This window comes from Vulpes vulpes, chromosome 13 (assembly GCF_048418805.1).
Source record: "Vulpes vulpes isolate BD-2025 chromosome 13, VulVul3, whole genome shotgun sequence".
Classification (NCBI taxonomy): Eukaryota; Metazoa; Chordata; class Mammalia; order Carnivora; family Canidae; genus Vulpes; species Vulpes vulpes.
This window is the reverse complement of record NC_132792.1, coordinates 114,284,495-114,301,150: the sequence shown is the minus strand read 5'-3', so window position 1 is coordinate 114,301,150 and position 16,656 is coordinate 114,284,495. Positions and strand designations below refer to the sequence as shown.

The 16,656-nt window shown below is 44.5% G+C and overlaps 1 protein-coding gene across 1 annotated transcript in view; it reads right to left on the bottom strand.

Annotated features, from left to right (window-relative positions):
* The window catches only part of SETBP1 (SET binding protein 1), a 357,184-nt gene that overhangs the window by 86,665 nt on the left and 253,863 nt on the right, over positions 1–16,656 (bottom strand). The window contains exon 4 of the mRNA XM_072732276.1: positions 12,017–15,476. Coding sequence (XP_072588377.1) covers positions 12,017–15,476 — 3,460 coding nt within the window. The remainder of the gene's footprint in view (positions 1–12,016; positions 15,477–16,656) is intronic.

The window sequence follows — 16,656 nt, the reverse complement described above, 5'->3', positions numbered from 1 at the left end:
GATGCCAGAAAGGCTAAGAAAATGACTAGGTAAGATTGGAAGCCAGATGGAAAAGAAGAGGATGTTCTGTGTGAAAGAGGCAATGTGGTGGTTAAAGACTCAGATGAAGGGCTAATTATGGTGTTTTCTGTAGGATAAGAATGAGATTTAGGAGAACTCACAGCAAGGGAATAAGCTGAAAATGATCAGGAGACAAGGTGAGGCAGTGACGGTAGGTAATGTAGGCTCTTTGAAGCCAGATAAAGAATTTTGGATTTCCTGCAATAGGAATTTATATTTCTACATCTGACATCATTATTCATTTACCTATGGCTTCCTTCCTAGGTAGTTCATGAAAAACTACTCCATTCTTCTTTTTCTATTTCAATAATTAATATATTTATTTAGTTAGAGCCGTAAGGGGAAGATAGATGCAATTAGAGTTTTGCTCTGGGTTGATTATTGCCAAAAGGATCAACGAAATGAAAAACAAAGTAGAGGTCCCCTTGCTAGGGACCAAGATGGTGCAACTATGGCCTAATGGAAAGTAAGCCCACATGAAGGAAGTATTTCTGGGGTCTGAGGAACTTCCCTATGCAGGTGGCTCTGACGTGCTGTGCTGGTAGACTTCCTGAAAGGAGTCATGGCTCAGAGTCCTCACCAGTAACAGGAGAAGAAACCCAGGAACAAGATTCTCCTCTCTAAGACTGCCAGGACAGATTTTACTCCATGATAATTAATACCAACTGGAACTAGAAAAATAATCTTGGAAAAGCCAATGAGGAAAGATTTTTCAGCTATTTTATTTGATAAAATAGAATTTTATTTGCAGTATCCAGCAGGACTTAAGAAGTCTCCTGGAAGATTTTGTCTTCTCTCTTGCCTGATACCCAGCTCACAGCACAGTAGACTCTGACTTCCTGGTTGAGGAAGAATCAAAGAAAAAAAAAAGAGGAGAGCTGCTTTTTGCAATGGCAACTATTGGCTTTACAGCAACTCTCACCTTAGGAATATCCATAGGTATGCCAGGAAGGAAAATAAGCAAGTACGAGGTAATCCTTTATGTTCTAAACCTATAATTAATAGCTGTCTCCTTCCCCTTAAATATTCTCAGTATGAGTGACAATAACACTGACCAATTGGAGCACTGTAACTAGACTTACTCTGTGTGTGGCTGCCTGTAAAGTGTGTGTGGCATTTGTAACCCACACTGACTGGTTGCATTCCCCCATTGTGGTGTGGAGCTGTGGATCTCAAGCTCTGGACAACTTATTGCATCCCCTCCCCTCTCCACCCACCTTGTCAGATTCTGATCTGAGAAGAAACACTCAACACTCAGCGATTCTTGGGAAAACATTTTGGCAACCAATTTCAGCCGTGACTAATTTGTCCCCTTCCCGGTTGTTGTCCTGGCACTTGGATTCTTGTGGAGATCTTAAATAGGACAGTGTGGAAATCTGGATGGTGTTCATGCCCAATTGCTGCTGCATTTCTTAAAAAAAAAAAAAAACAAAAACATAATCCCCTCTTAAGGCAATGACACCACAGAATGTAGAAGGAAAAGTTATTGTGGTCAATTCTGGGAAGGTACTTGAGGGGAAGTTGAAAAGATCAGGCAATCAAAGTGATGGTGGGGAGAGCAGAGAGAGGAGGGAAAATGGGGGAAAGAAGCATGGGTTGGCTTTCTGTAGCTTCTCCTAAGGAGGGTTGGGGAGGAGGGCAGAAAGTCAGTCTACATTAGTATAATGGTTATTTAGTGGGACTATGGGTGACTTTGTTTTTACTTATACATGGTTTCCTAAATTTTCCAAGTTTTCTACACTAGCAGATACCTGTTTTTATTTAATAAAAGAAATAATAAATGTTTTTCAAAATGCTCATTTGCTTTATGTTATGCGTGGGGAATCCATTTTTATTACTGTTGTCGGGACATCGAAGAGACAAATAGTATCTAGCATGAAAGGGGTTCATAATGTCATAGAAGACGTAGAACACAGATTTCTAGGACCAAAACACCTCCCCTGAAGGACAAGGTGCCCCTATATACTTTAAGTCATAATATCACCCCGTAGTATGTCTTACACATTTTAGCCACTTGATACTTTTTTAATTGTGTAATTACAGTAAATAAATGAAATAAAAATATTACAGTATAAAAGGTATATCCTATAAGAGAATCCTGGTGGCCTCCTGGTCTTACTTGGAATATAATCACAAAGTGATTTAGAACAATGGTTCTTCCAGCCCATGTCCCAAGTTCTCATGGACGTTTGAGAGGGGATGAGGTCTTTTGTCTAACAACTTCCCAAACTTTTGAGATATAGCCCCAAACTCATGGGTTCCTTAATGACCTGTTCCCACTCTGTTTTCATTTTCAGCATATATTACTCTCCAGAAAAAGTTTCTGTATGTTTACTAGGAGATGTATAAAGTCCCTCCAACTGTGTAAAACTTTTCTTTAGAACAACAAAGTTTTAATATTAGTTTTGGTGTTTTGTGATTTAGTGTAAGAATATTCTTATTCCTCCTTTGTGTGTCCTTTGTGATTTTCAGGGTATCCCTGCTCCATCTGGGGAATCTATTGCCCAGACTCTGCACACAGAATCAACCTCACACCCTGGGCTTGGCTGATCCTGGCTCCAAAGAGCTCCTTCTATATAAAAAAATGAATTTTAGCCAACCCCAAGTTGCTAGTGCTTTATTCTGGGCTCCACTATTTAATCCACTGGCAAGGGTTCTTTAAGGATAACTTAGAAGCTGAGTCATATTATTGACCTTGTCAAAGACATAGAAAATCTAGTGGAAAAAGGGAGTTGATGAGAAAAATATCTGGAAACCAGGAACCCAGTACTTTCTCTGTGCAAAACTGGCTCGGTGACTTTGGACAAAGACTTTAACCCTCTGGGTTTTGATTTCCTTGCCTGTCAAGTGGGAGAGCAACATCTATCTGCAAACCTCAGTGGATTCTGAAGATCAAATAAAAGTAAGGAAATGCACTTTGAAGAGCATAGCACCCTGTTCAGATATAAGGATGATGGAGATGCAGCCTCAGGGAAAGCTTTTCATCTCTCTGTGTCCTTAGATCCTCCATCAACGAGGGGAGCCCCATCTCTGCATGGACTCACTGCCCACCTTCCAGGTCTCCCCAGCCCCTTCACAGAAGAACGTGAAAACCACAGCAGAAGCTGCATGAGGGATGTGCTCCCTCTACCCTACTGATCCCCTCTTAATGCCCCCGACTTGCTCTGAATCCTTATATAATAGGGCAAACATCAATAGCCACTTGCTTTTACAACATGCAACTTATTACTCTGAAAGTTATTTTATGGATCCTCTCTTCCTATAGAATGGGTTTTTATTTCTGGTGATTAAATGTACGGACTCTCACTATTCTAACTGCTTTGCATATGAGTATATAACCATCTATTATCTCCTGATAGCATTACATGGGTCTCTGATGATAGTCATGTTTCCTGGTACTTCATCATTTCACCAGGCACCTAGCACCAAGCTCAACACCCTTCACACCCAGCACCCCTCCATGTCAGTGTGTCCCCCCTTCCTCTAGGACACAGTTCCATATTCTCTGTATGACATCTGTACCTCTTAAAAACCCTTCCCCACCCAACTGCTAACTTCACCCATAAGCCAGGTGCCTTTGAGAAGCACCCACATATGCCCATCTGCACATTTTCATCCACCTGGGGCCACACTCATCCACTACACTGCCACTCTCTGAGGTTCAGCTCCAGGATTTTGTCTTTTGAACACTATTATCTTTCCTGATCCTGGATACCTATGGCCCCCATTTTTGGCTGCTGGGTTGGCATGGATTAAATTGGGTCTGCATTTATTCCCTGGTTGTTTTGTGTATGCTAAATTAGCCTCTTTTCAGTATAGGATAAGGAACTTGAAGTAGGAGCCCTTCCTTGCTTTTTCTTTTCTTCTGGTCTCTCTGACTGTCCCTGGCCCTGTGATATATGCTAAGTAACTAAAGTGCTCACAATAATTTTTGAGAATAGAGGCTCTTTATGAATCAGCATATATACTTCATTTCACAAAGTAGTGAAGACTTCTGGAAAAGTAACAGTTGGGCTTTAGTCTATAATACTTTGCACATAGTAAATGTTCAATAAAAGATGCTTTCATCAGAACTTGTGATAACCAGGACTGTTCTTTCACACATTCTTAGGAGCAGAGCCAACAAGCACCCTATGTACCATAGGGAGGAGTTTTGGAAGTTTTCAAATAGCTATTACCATGATAAAAAATTAAGTGCCTGTGTGTCTGTGAAGCAGGAAAATGGGGAGCTGGTCTAGACTCTCTCACCTCTTTTCAAATACTATAACCTCTTTTTTTTCTATACATGGACTTCACAGAAGGCAGAGTCACAATATAAAAGGTTCAGGTATTGTTTTAATGCTCCCAGAATTGGGGAATATTAGACTTAAGATGTATTAAGATTGGCTACATCACCTCCCACCAAGGGCTGACTTAAGACATAAGATGTCCTCAGAGGCCAGAGCATGGCTGGAATCACAGCAAAGTTTCATTTTATGCACCTGGAGCCTCATTCTCTCATTACATGTTTGTTCTTTAACTCCTTCTCATCTGGATTTGGCACACAGTCCACCAAGGCTTAACCATATGAGGCATTAAATACATAATATTTAGTTTTTTTGTTGCCTTGGGGCCACCAGTATGTTCATACATATTCTCATCTCCCATGAACTCTCTGCAGCTTCTGGTCCTGAGGGCCACCCCATTCTTAAAATTCATTTTTCCTTGACTCCTTGGCTTTTCTCCAACATTTTCCAACATTCCTTCTCTGTGTCTTTCCTGATCCCCTCTTATTCTGCTCCTCTCTTTGAGGTTGGCCCCTCTTTTCTTTATTCCCTATAATTTTCTCTTGCTCTGTATGGCACTGTCAACTGCTGTCTTCACAATTCATTTCCTTACACACCAACCAGACTCTTTCTCTGATTTCTGTAATTCTGTTCATATGCTACAGTTATCTGGGGCCACCATATTGGAATCATCTTTGACTTGAGCTAGAGAGGGAAAGAGATGAATCAAGAATGACTCATTACTATTTTTCACTCGAGTACCTGAGTAATGATCTCTTTATTATACTTATATTGTGGGTGCCAGGATGGGGAAGGAAAGGCTGGGTGGTGGGTACAACCCAAACCAGAAATGGATAGTTACAATATCATATGAGTGCAAAGATGGAGCAAGTTCACCCAATGCAGACTACAGGGGAAGGGAGTGGTCAAGAAAGAAAAAGTATAATTTTGTCATTTCATGACTTTTGCCTATTTAAAAAATGACTCCCCACTGCCTACTTCATTAAGCACAATCTCATGGTATGTGGAAAAACCCTCTAATTCATGAGGACAACACTGTCTTCTGACCTTACCTGTCATGATCCCCAACTGCAGATCCTAACCTCAAGACTGGAAAAAATACCATTTCTCAAATATTTCTTGGCTCCTTCTACCTAGATACCTTGTTTACCCGGTTTCCTTTCTACATTGCGTTTGTCCCCCCACCCTGCCTCCCTTAATCTCCCTACCATCTCCATTCCCCAAAAGCCTCTTCCATCCTTCAAGATCCATCTTGAATGGCAACTACTGCAAAGAAGCATGTCCTGATTCTGCTTCTCTACACCCACTGAAAACATAGAGGTGGCTTACTCTCATCTTGGCAGCTCTGGCACTTCTATGGCTTTCTGATGGCCCTTATCATCTGGTTTCCTCCTCTGCTTTAAAAGGAAAGACTTCTGGATTATAATCTCTTTGAGGGCAAAAACATCCAGTTACTAATCCCTGAAATCTTCCCCCAGGACTGTACCAGGCTGTGTGTGTGTGTGTGTGTGTGTGTGTGTTTATCAGTCACCAAAGAAATCTTTTTTACATTTTCCCTTGTCTTTATCACTCCCTCCCCTTGACTTCAGCCAGTTTGCACTAAATATTATATTGGCACGAGCCTATGCTACAGTCCTAGCAAGTATTCAGTCTCATCACTTGTTCATTTATAGAGTGAAAGAGATGGGTTTCTGGAGGGTTCTTCCAAAGGCACCACCATCCTCATCTCTGCCCAGTGACATGCTAGTCTTTGGAGAGTGCTTTATTGATTTCTCTAGCCAGAAAATGCTCTATGTTGTATCAAAGCCAAGTCTGTCGAAACTGTAAGTTCTCTGCACCTACACCTGAATCTGCATAATTCCCTAAAGCCACAAAGGTATAAATAAAAACTTCCAACAGGACAGTGGAACGTTTGCCAACTGTAGGAAGATAAATGGCTTGGGGACTTCTTGCTCCAAAGGCAGAATGGCTTGATTTCTGATTTTAATGTGGAAAAAGAGATGCTGGGAGTCTAAGATTTTTTTTCTTTCATTGCCAGAAAGTTATGGGTCACAACATTTAATTTGATTAATTCCTGGTTTCCAAGAGAAAACCTTAGGAAGAACCTTGGGAGGCCCGATAAAATAAGTATGTGCAATTGTTAAGACAGAAAAGGAAAAAAATGACTTCCATCAGAGCCCACAAAGATTGTTTCCAGTCCCAAACATGGGTCCCCAGAGGCAGCCTGGAAACCAAATTATTGTCAAATAGATGCTTACCTTTTACAACAGCTCACAGCAAAAGAAAACATATAGCTTAACATCTCTCCCACAACTCACCTTTCTAGTTATTCCCCCCCCCCCTTTTATTCTGTCTCTGCCTTCCCCTCTCCCTGATGTTATGCTTCCAGGTTTGAGCTCTTCTACCAATTAGATATGTATCATCGGGTGAGTCACTTGACCTTCATAAGCCTCAGCGTGCTCATCAGCAAAATGAGGTGTTTATATTACATTGTTAAGATTCTTTTACTTCAGAGTCTAAACATAAATGCAAGCCTGCCGTGTCTGTTCCCATGCAATTGGTCGCACGAGCGCTCGAACCTTTTTTCTAAGGTGATAGCTATGGCTTCAACATACACAAGGAGTGAGCTAATTTGCTGATGGGGGTCAGGTATGGAGAATGCCACTTTTTTTGAATGGTAAGATCAAATGGCTGGAGGAAGTAGCTGGAGCCAAAGATGAATGGGGTGAGTCACATAATTTAATACACGAACCAGAGGGATCTGTTTTGAAATTTTATTGCACAGCTAATTAATTGGCCAACTTGGCCAATAACTTGATCATTTTCTTCCGAACTGCCCAATCTGTGCATGGTGTGCATGTGTTTGCACTCAAATGGCATTGTATACATTTGAGACTTTTAGAATCTGAGACTGTCAGGTCTGATCAGAACTTTTCTTACCACAGTCTCACCTGGGAAAACAAAGAGTGAAAAAGATGAAGAGGTCTTTCAGCTAGTTAGTATAGGAGACAAGACTGGGCCAGGTGCTCATAATCCTGTTAAACCACACAGCAGCCATTAGCTATTTTATCTTTCATTTCCTCCCACAGGATGACCCAGAATTCAACTTGGATTAAGATTAAACAGATTACACTTCATCAGCTTTTTACTTTTCACTCTTCCTTTTTTCCTGCCCTTAACTTTCTCCTCCCATAAGTCCTCTTCCTCCTTCTATTCCATTTGTAGAAAATGCTCCCCACACATGGTTCTTTTGTATAGTTTTCACATCATTTCATCTATGTGGTTAATTCCCTCATCTGGATGCCTGCTTGGAGAAGAGTTTTGTATTATTTTTGTCTTGGTCAACCATTTCCTGCCCATGAATGACAACAGAGACTGCCTCCCCAAATGCCCCATGGTGCTGATAAAAGGAGCTGGCAAAAGGCAAGACAGAAGCCACAGGGAAAGGTAGAGTCACCTAGGCTCAAGGGAATCCAGCAACTACATAGCAGGATTCTGATATCTGAGAGGTGAGCTAAGGATTCATTCTCAAAATCCATTCATCATGAAGAGAGTACCTGACATCTGGGGGCTCTGGATGGCCACCTTGACTAATAATGGAATCGGACTAAGAGGTTACATAGGTAAATTGACTTTTTACTGTTTCTCCAATATCTGATGGGACTCTGGATAGCAGTGGTCAAGATGTCTAAAGTTTCTGGCATAATATTAGGTCAAAGTATGCAAAAATTATTCCTAAGTGGTCAATAGGAAAAATATCACTCACACTAGAAACCCCTTCTACACCTAAGGAGAAGCTGGCTTTGGGACCATATGGCATCATTCTGACTATGTATTGTCAAACTTGGACAGGTTTGCTCTTCTGGGAATCTGCAGCATGTCAGTACACAAAAGATGGTGATGTCTGGAAGGAGAGAGGCACACGTGAGGGCCCATCAGGCTTCTTCCAACTTTGGGAGACTGTAGATGGCACCTTCCCATTACTTATCCATTAATTGGTCCCAGGCAGCATTTTTATAAGTGGAGATTTAGCAGATGGTATCCATTTAGAAAATAGGTCAAAAGAACCACTGTCTTCTGAAACAAACAAACAAAGCAGAAGGACTAAAACACAGAAAAATGGCAAAGAGTCTTTGTGACTTCTAAGCTCTAGGTGTGTTATAAGGGGGCTAACAAGACACTGCATCCATCTGTGGGGCTGGTGGGTTGGAGAATGGGTTTTCCAAGCAGGAAGAGGAAATGGAGCGTGCAGCTAAATGAAATCTCTAATTTCTGTCTCCATAATGGTAATGACTTCTATCAGCTCTTATCTCAGGGAATGCTCAGTCTTCCCCTGACTTAGCTCCTAAATCTGGTCCTCAATGGGCTAAGGGATGACATCTTTACATATGCCATATCTATTTCAGAGAAGATTAGCTCATGTGAAATAGGACATTGAGATGCAAAGGGAGTGAATCCAGAGTGAGAAGGAAGAGGTGGAGGGAGAGAAGTTGTGAGAAATACTAATGCTTTTCTTTGAGCAGGACCCTCAGCATTAGCCATAGAAGAGACAACTTGACTCAGGTAAAGTCTCTGGAAGGTCTCCGGTAACCTCACTCCACTTGCCTCCCACCTTTGAATGGGATTTGGTGCACTTTGGAGTGTGTCATATTAAGGTGTGAACACTCTTCAGGGAGACTTGACAAACTCTGATATTGAAGCACAAGTGCTACTAAAGATAGGTTTTCTCCCCTGATGCTTTGGGGGTTCAGAAATAGGGGGGGCATTTAGAGTATAGGCAAGAAGAGGCCAAAGCTTGGAAGGGAGGGGAGTGATCAAGATTCTGATCTGCTCCAGTAAGATATTCAACAAGATGTGCAGGGACAACAGACATAAGTCATATAGACATAGAAACCACCAACGATTATGATTCACTAAAATGTTGAAGAACAAATAAACTTACGTAACACAGAGATAGGCACAAAGCAGTAGTGAAAATAACTCTGAGAACTGCACTGCAGTAAAAACACAGATGGAAGCCTGTCCCTGTAGATGTTTCCAGGGGGATGGCTAGGAAAGGCTGGGCCATAAGGGGGTCCTTTTACAATGGTTGGAAATTGAATAAAGGGATGTCGTCTTTCCTTAATTACTCTCTCTGCAATCATCACGTCATCGCTGTGGAGATGCCTTAGGGAAAGGCATGTAATGGGACAATGGATGTGCATCCGAGAGGAAGAGCTATGGTGGAAAATATGAGTACTGAGCTGAGAACCAGACCTGTGTGTTCTAGACCTGGCCCTTAGCTACTGGGTGGCATGTGGTCAAGCTGCAGTGCAGTGGCGAAAGCCCTGGGCTTATTAAAATCATAAGTAATGGCTTTCTAAACCTGAGCAGGTCACTTGATCTCTGAGCCTCAGTGTCCTGTGTGTAAAATAGGAATGAAAATACCTCTCTCCTAAGATTGCATGGTGTTATGAGGAAATGCATGTGAAATGGTTTGGAACTGAAAGACGCTATATGAAAGAGGTCTGGCTCTATCCTGTCAGTTACAGATGGCAGACAGCACCCCGAAGAAACAGAATGCCATGCCTAAGGGCACACATAACAGAGTTGGGCCCACATACCCAATTTTTAGGTTGAATCCAGTTCCTTTATGACACTGTTATGAAGCCTGTTTCTTTCCACCTGATGTGGCTGGATGAAGAATGGATGAAAAGATGGGGGGAGGAAAGGGAATTATGACGAAAGTAGTGGCCACTATGTGAGTGCCAACCCCAAGAGAGCTGTTTGGCCAGAGGGTGGGCACCTTCAGAAACACGCACAGGGATCAGAGATGGATCTCCAGCTGGGAACCTTCATGAAGTCAACCAGCACTATGCGATCCAGTCCACCCAGAGAAAAATCTTGCTAAGACTGCTGAGAAACCTAATGAGCAATAATGGAAAGAGATTTTGGCTTCTGAGATCTCACTTCTCAGGTCTGTTAAATTAGGATCCCTGCTGGTAGGTTCTTAGCAATAACATGTCATCATCACTTTTTTTTTTCTTTTCTTTTTTTCTTTCTTTTTCTTTCTTTTCTTTTCTTTTCTTTCTTTTTTTTTTTTTTTTTGCATTAGTTAGCAAAAAAGAAAATACAAAATGTAAGAAGACACTCTTGTCCATGGCTGGTTTTGGACCTGTGGATCAATGTTACCATACTGGAAGAGAAAGCAGTAGTTTTTCTCATGTAAAAGTTTTATCTAGCAACTCCTATCCAAGTGGCTTAATTTGAGCTTTGCATAAAAAACAAGTACCTTCAACAAAGTCTGATTATAAGGAACAGAGAAACCCCAATGAAAACATCCTCTTTGGGCAAACATGAAGTGTGGGCCATTTATCACCTTTGGCAGGAAACATGACTGCTAATTGGTCTCTTCATTAACCAAGGAGAATATCTACCACTATAGCAACTCAAAGCTAGTGGCAATTCGGGGGCAATCCTTAAGTGGTTTCTAACTCATAACCATATTTCTTCTGAAGTCTGCTGGCCTAGAGAAATGACTCTAATTCCTCATGAATAGACTGCCCTCACCCTCACTAATAACGGATTCCCCGGGAAGGAAGAGGACAAGTAAGGGGTACACATCACAAACAGAGGAGAAACCCTATACCCAAACCTGAAACAGGGATGATTCGTCTTTCAAAACCAGGCTATGTCCAGAGTGCTTTGTATTATCTGGGGGTAGGGGAAGCAGGAGAAACCCTTTTAGCTTTTGCAGCTCCTAGGAAAGGAACTTCTATTTTTTTCCTCCTTGACAACTGTTCTGTTCCAAAAGATTCTTACCACTTACGTGTGGACAGGGACAAAGGGATACTTACGCACAAGTGTCAAGTTCTGTGGCAAGGAAGGTCTGTGTGGGTGGGAAAGTTAGCAAGGAAATTCCACCAGCAACTGACAAGGAATAAGCTCTTTCTAGTAGCAACCAGTACTTCAAGTTTAGAGATTAGCGGGCAAAGTCGCATTCCCAGTGGACATGCCAAGAGACACAGCACTAAGGTCCCATGGGGGCAGGAGGCTTGCAACACCTTTCTGCCAGGCTCCCTCCCCTTGATGCGGGGAAATGATGAGCCAGGGTTTCACTTTGGGGGTCAAATGCCCAAGGACAATAAGAGGACAATATAGCCTGGAGCAATGGCTCCCTCATTAGGTACACTTGAGGAGTCACTGGTCAGTAGCTTCCAATGGCTCTGTTATAGATGCCTCACCTAGGGTGTGTGACTTCTGGAGGTGGCATGCCAGATAAATGAGGTGTCACTCCCATCCAGTTTTGACATTCTTGGGATCTTGTTGGCATTTTTTAGCGAGTTTCAGAGGTTTCTTTCCAACTAGCAAACTGCACCATCAGATGGGATGAGGGCCTAAGGTTAGCACCTTTAATAAAAAGCATAAACACAGTGGGTGTGGTTGTAGTCTAGGTAGCTACTGGGGTTGTCTCTGGGCCCACAGTGCCGAGGTGATGACTCAGAGAGGAAAGACAGTAAATACCAAATAAAAAATATGTATCCAGTGTGCGAGATTGCCCATTTTCATTCAGTTCCTACCTCTTTTCAAACTAGTGAATGTAATGTGCCAATGACGGCAGACAACTGGAGCAGAGAGCCCAGCAATTAAATAATAAGACAGCCTGAGTTTGGAGAGAAATGAGGCCTTACCTGGAGACAGGGAGGAGTCGTAAGAACTTCTCTCCTTGCGGTTCATCTTGAAGGCCTGAATGTCCTTTTCCCTGTATGTCCCAAAGCCTTCGTAGCTCCTCCTTTTACTCCCGCTCATGTCACTGTCCCACTTGTCATTCGAAGGGTTCATGTCACTGAACACATCCAGGCTCTCCGGTCTGGTGCTGCCACCATCCCCACCACTGCCAGAGTACCTTTTTGTGCACGAGTCTGCAGGCTCACTGCTCAAGTCACCTTTGTCCTTGGCCTGTGTCCAATGCTGGGCATCAGAAAGTGACAGTGTAGACAGGGTGTCCACCTCGAAGTTGTTCTTAGAGGCTTTGTGGCCGGCTTCACTATGCTGGTGCTTCTGCTTCTCTTTATGCTTATTCTTCTCGCTCACTAACGGGAGCTCCTTGTCTGCACTACTCAGCCGCTCGCTCAGGATGTGGCTGGAGAAGCCTGTGGCTTTGCCTGCGAAGAGACCACTCAGGTTGTCATGGGTCCCTAGGATCCGGTCTTCCTTGTGCTTATGCTTGTGTTTGTGTTTTCTCTTGTGGAGCCGACTGCCGGACAGACTGGTACTGCCTGCCTTGGGAGGATTCAGGGATGGCTGTATGTCACCGAGGCCCATGGCGACAGGTCCCTGCAGGTGGACCCCATGCTTTGCTTTATGCTTAGCCGTACCAGACATCTTCACGTGGGAGCTTGTGTGGAACTGAGGTGGTGGCACCGTTGGCCTCATGAATGGGGATGCCGCTCCTAGTGTGTGCGACAGGTACAAGGGAGCTGGGTACTGACTGTAATAACCAAGGTTCATCATAGGCATTGATGTGTAAGGCATTCCATAGGGTGCATAGTAACTTCCACTGGGAATAGGGTAGCTGAACCCTTGTAAAAAAGGCACCTTTGTCATGGTGTCATTGGTTTTTGCAGGCCTACCACGCTTCTTCTTTGACTTCAAGTCTGAAGTCCTGCGAAGATAGAGCAACGGGTCATACTGGATATATGGCACCGGGTAATAGTGATCAAAATTAATCCGAAAAATGCTGGGATACGGATTCTCGTGGTAGAAGGTGTAACTCCGGTGGGAGATCCTGAACACCTGGAACTTGGTGATGAGCTCTTCCAGGTCTGCCAGAAACTGGAGATCATCACGATTTTGCAGGCTTTTCCGTTTCCTCTTGTGCTTTGGCTTCTTGAGGCTCTCGTGGGCCAGGAAGTTGTCCACCATGAGATGCTTCTGCCGGTGGCCGTGCCGGGTCTTTGTGCTGGTGTCAGACGGAAGGGTCTCCGGGTTGTCCAGGGAGCAGAAATCAAAAGAGTACCTCCGTCGGGATTCTGAACTCTTCTCCGCTTGGTCAGACGTGCTGTTGTTGTCTGTCCCGATGCCACTGTCACTCGGGATCGTCTCCTCACTGTGCGACTCACTCACAGGGGACAGCGTGATTTCCTTGAGTGACCCAATCTCACAAAGGTGGGAGGGTGAGTTGGCCATCAGCCTGGGCGGAGACAGCTTCCAGGCTCCACCATGGATTCCCTTCTGGGTTTTGGTTGGAAGAGCACTGATGGGCTGGAGATTTGGCATAGTTTTCAACTCGGAAAAGTTGGTTTCAGTGCTGGCGGGGCTCAGGTTGCCATTGGACCCACCTAACTGTGTGGCAAGTGGGTGCATGGCTGCTGGTGAAGATGCCACGAGAGACTGAAAGTTGGAAGGCACGGCTGGGACATCCGGCTGGCCAGGGACAGGCCTGGGGTGCTTGATGGCTGTTTTGGGTTCCTCGGATGGGGGTGGCAGCTCTGCTCTCGGCTTCCTACCCCGCTTCTTGCCAATGTAGATGGTTCCCCTCTTGCTGACATTAATCTGCTTGCCCAACTTGCTCTCAATTGCCGCTGCCCCAGGGCTGGTCTCAGGGGGAGCTTTAGCCTTCAGGGCAATGCTGCTGGAGCAGGACAAGATCTGGTTCAAGATATTTTTCCTCTTGAGTGTTTTCATCTTATTGATGGTTTTGATGGTCTTCTTATCCAACACCCCAAGCTTTCCAACTTTTTTGTGAAATTTCATCTCGCTCATAGGTTTGTCCTCTCCCGGCACTAGTTGGGCCAACTTGGCTAGGCTGCGTCGCCTCTTTCTTTTCTTCGTGCCAGGGAACTCCCGGCTGATGGGGCTGACAGGACTGGTGGAAGTCCCCTCGTGAATCGTCTCAACCGTGAGCAGGGGCTGCTTCTTTGGCCGCCCCCGCTTCTTCTTGACCGGTGTGATCACAGTAAGACTGTCTGTGTTGGTGTACAGAGGGCTGGATGGGGTGATGGGGTAGGCAGATGGCGGTTCCACCATCAGTTTATCAGAGGTGGCCATGACTGCCTCCCGAAGCATACTGGTGGGCTTTGGTTTGCTGCATGTCCACCTCCGTTTTGCGGCAAATTTGGGATGCTGGATTTCCGGCAGCTTTCTCGAGGGAGAGTGATCCGTGCATGTCGGAGGCGTCATGATCATGGGTGGCTTCCTCTGCTTAGACACACCTCCAGGAATGACTTTCTCGGCATTTCCACCTGTTTCAAGGCCAACTGAGGGGGACTCGCTCTCCATCATTTTACTCAACTTAGGGACACGGGGATCTTTCTTGTTTCCCTCAGTGTTGGAAAGTATCCTGTTAACCACTTCACTGCTCATAGTGATTCCAGAAGCCAGGGCTTTCTCTGGCATGATCTTTTCCACCACTGCTTTGATGGACTGTCTCTTTTTCCTCTTATGGCTGGTTGGATCTAGACAGGGTGCTTTGATAGGGATAGTAATCCGGACATGACTCGAGTCATTTTCGGGATTACTGATAGAACTCACACCCTGCCTGGCTGGTGATGCCTCTTGGGCGTTATCTGTGGGGTAGCCTTCCCTTTTCCCTTCTGTATTGTCAAATGCTTTCTGAGCATTCTTGACCCAGTCCAGGTCTGGATTTGATATGGTCTGACTTATCACATCTTTTTTACTGGACTTTTTCTTGCTGCCTAGAGTAGGTGGTTCTGGGGGCTCCTTTGCAACTCCTCCATCTTGATCTACCAAAGGTTGAAGCCCGTTGCACTCTGCAGAGCTGCTAGGTGCAGCTGGTGAGCTGTGGCTGCCCGGGGATGGGACCACACCTCCCAAGAGCAGATCTTTGCTGCTGTTGGACAACTGACTCCATGTGCTCCCTGCACTGCCTTTCTTACCCTGGGCCTTTGCAAAGGAAGCCATGGGCTCAAGAGCAGGGATCTTGCTGGTGCTTGCAGTTTCTCTGCCAGACTCCGGACTGATGAAACAATTCTGAGTGGCAGGTCCACTGTCAGAGTTGGTGGACCAGTCCATGTGGTTCTGGCTGCTGCTTTTTTGCTGGTGCTTTGGTTTTAAGGTGTCACTGGTGACGTCCTGTGGGAGGCCTGGGTCATAGTGGAGATTTGAATGTTTCTGTGGCCGCTCGTAAGCCTGGGGGGTGGGGGGGAGAGGGTGATAAGTGGAAAAGGAGAGAGGGGGAGAGAGAGAGAGAAACAAAGATGAGCATGTTAGAGCTCTTTAAAATTCAATGTCAAAAGGCTTAATTATTTGAAAATTGGAAACAGCCACCTTTAATTCCAGAATTCTTTTAGAACTTTTCTCATTTGCACAAGCAAAAATATGTTGTACTGATTTGGAATATTATTAAGGATGCTTTAGTTGCTGTCTTCATTGCTCCTTCCTACCTCCCCCCACTCAAGCAACAGGAACTTTTACCTATTTTGCTTGAATGCCATGTTGGAATAAGAACTGTTTAGAGAGAGATCAGGCCCTGCAGGTCACTTAGCTCAGTGCTTAATTGTAGGCATGGAAAAGCCGAAACTTGTACAATAGTGAGTCCTGCTCATGGTGGCAGAGCCCAGGAGACTTTCTGACTCCCTGGTCCCTTCGCCTAACTCAAGCTGCCTCTGATTTCTGTTCCCCCTTCCCCTCCAACTCACGTCTTTCCCTTGCTTCCTCCTACTAAAGTCCATTTCTGTTTGCACTTTACCCAGGAGATACGCATCTCTGTGCTAAAACAAGTAGCTCCTTGAGAAACACCGCAGCAAGGAAACACAGCGCGAGCTGGGGAACTGAGGGGGACGTCTGAAGAATGTGTGGGGCCACGGCAGCTGTTCATGGACACAGAGAAGAAGAAATGAAGCAGGAAAGAAACACAAAAGACCTCCGATCCTTCTGACTCTAGGAGCAGCTCGGGGTTTGGGAGTTAGCACTCTGAGACACCCCAAAGCCTGGGTTAGGCACTGACTGCTCTCTTGACAAAACTAATGGACAGTCTCAAAAGGAACCTTGAGTCTCCTGGAAGAATGTGCCCCCCCAAAGCACGGTCATTCAAGATCACGACCTTTTGAACTTTGTCAGCTGTGCTTTCCCTACATGAATTCTAAAGGAAAGTCTCCAGACTCTGGCACTTTCCTTAGACTGACTCTTCAGTTGGGAAAGGCAGGATATGTGCTAGAGGCTTGACATAACCAGTGTCTACAAGATCACAAAGGCAGTGGATAGTGAACACATTGTTTTGAGACATTAAAACTTTTTTTTTTTTAATGATTCATTCATTTGAGAGAGAGAGAGAGAGAGAGAGAGAGAGACAGAATGCACCAGTGGAGAG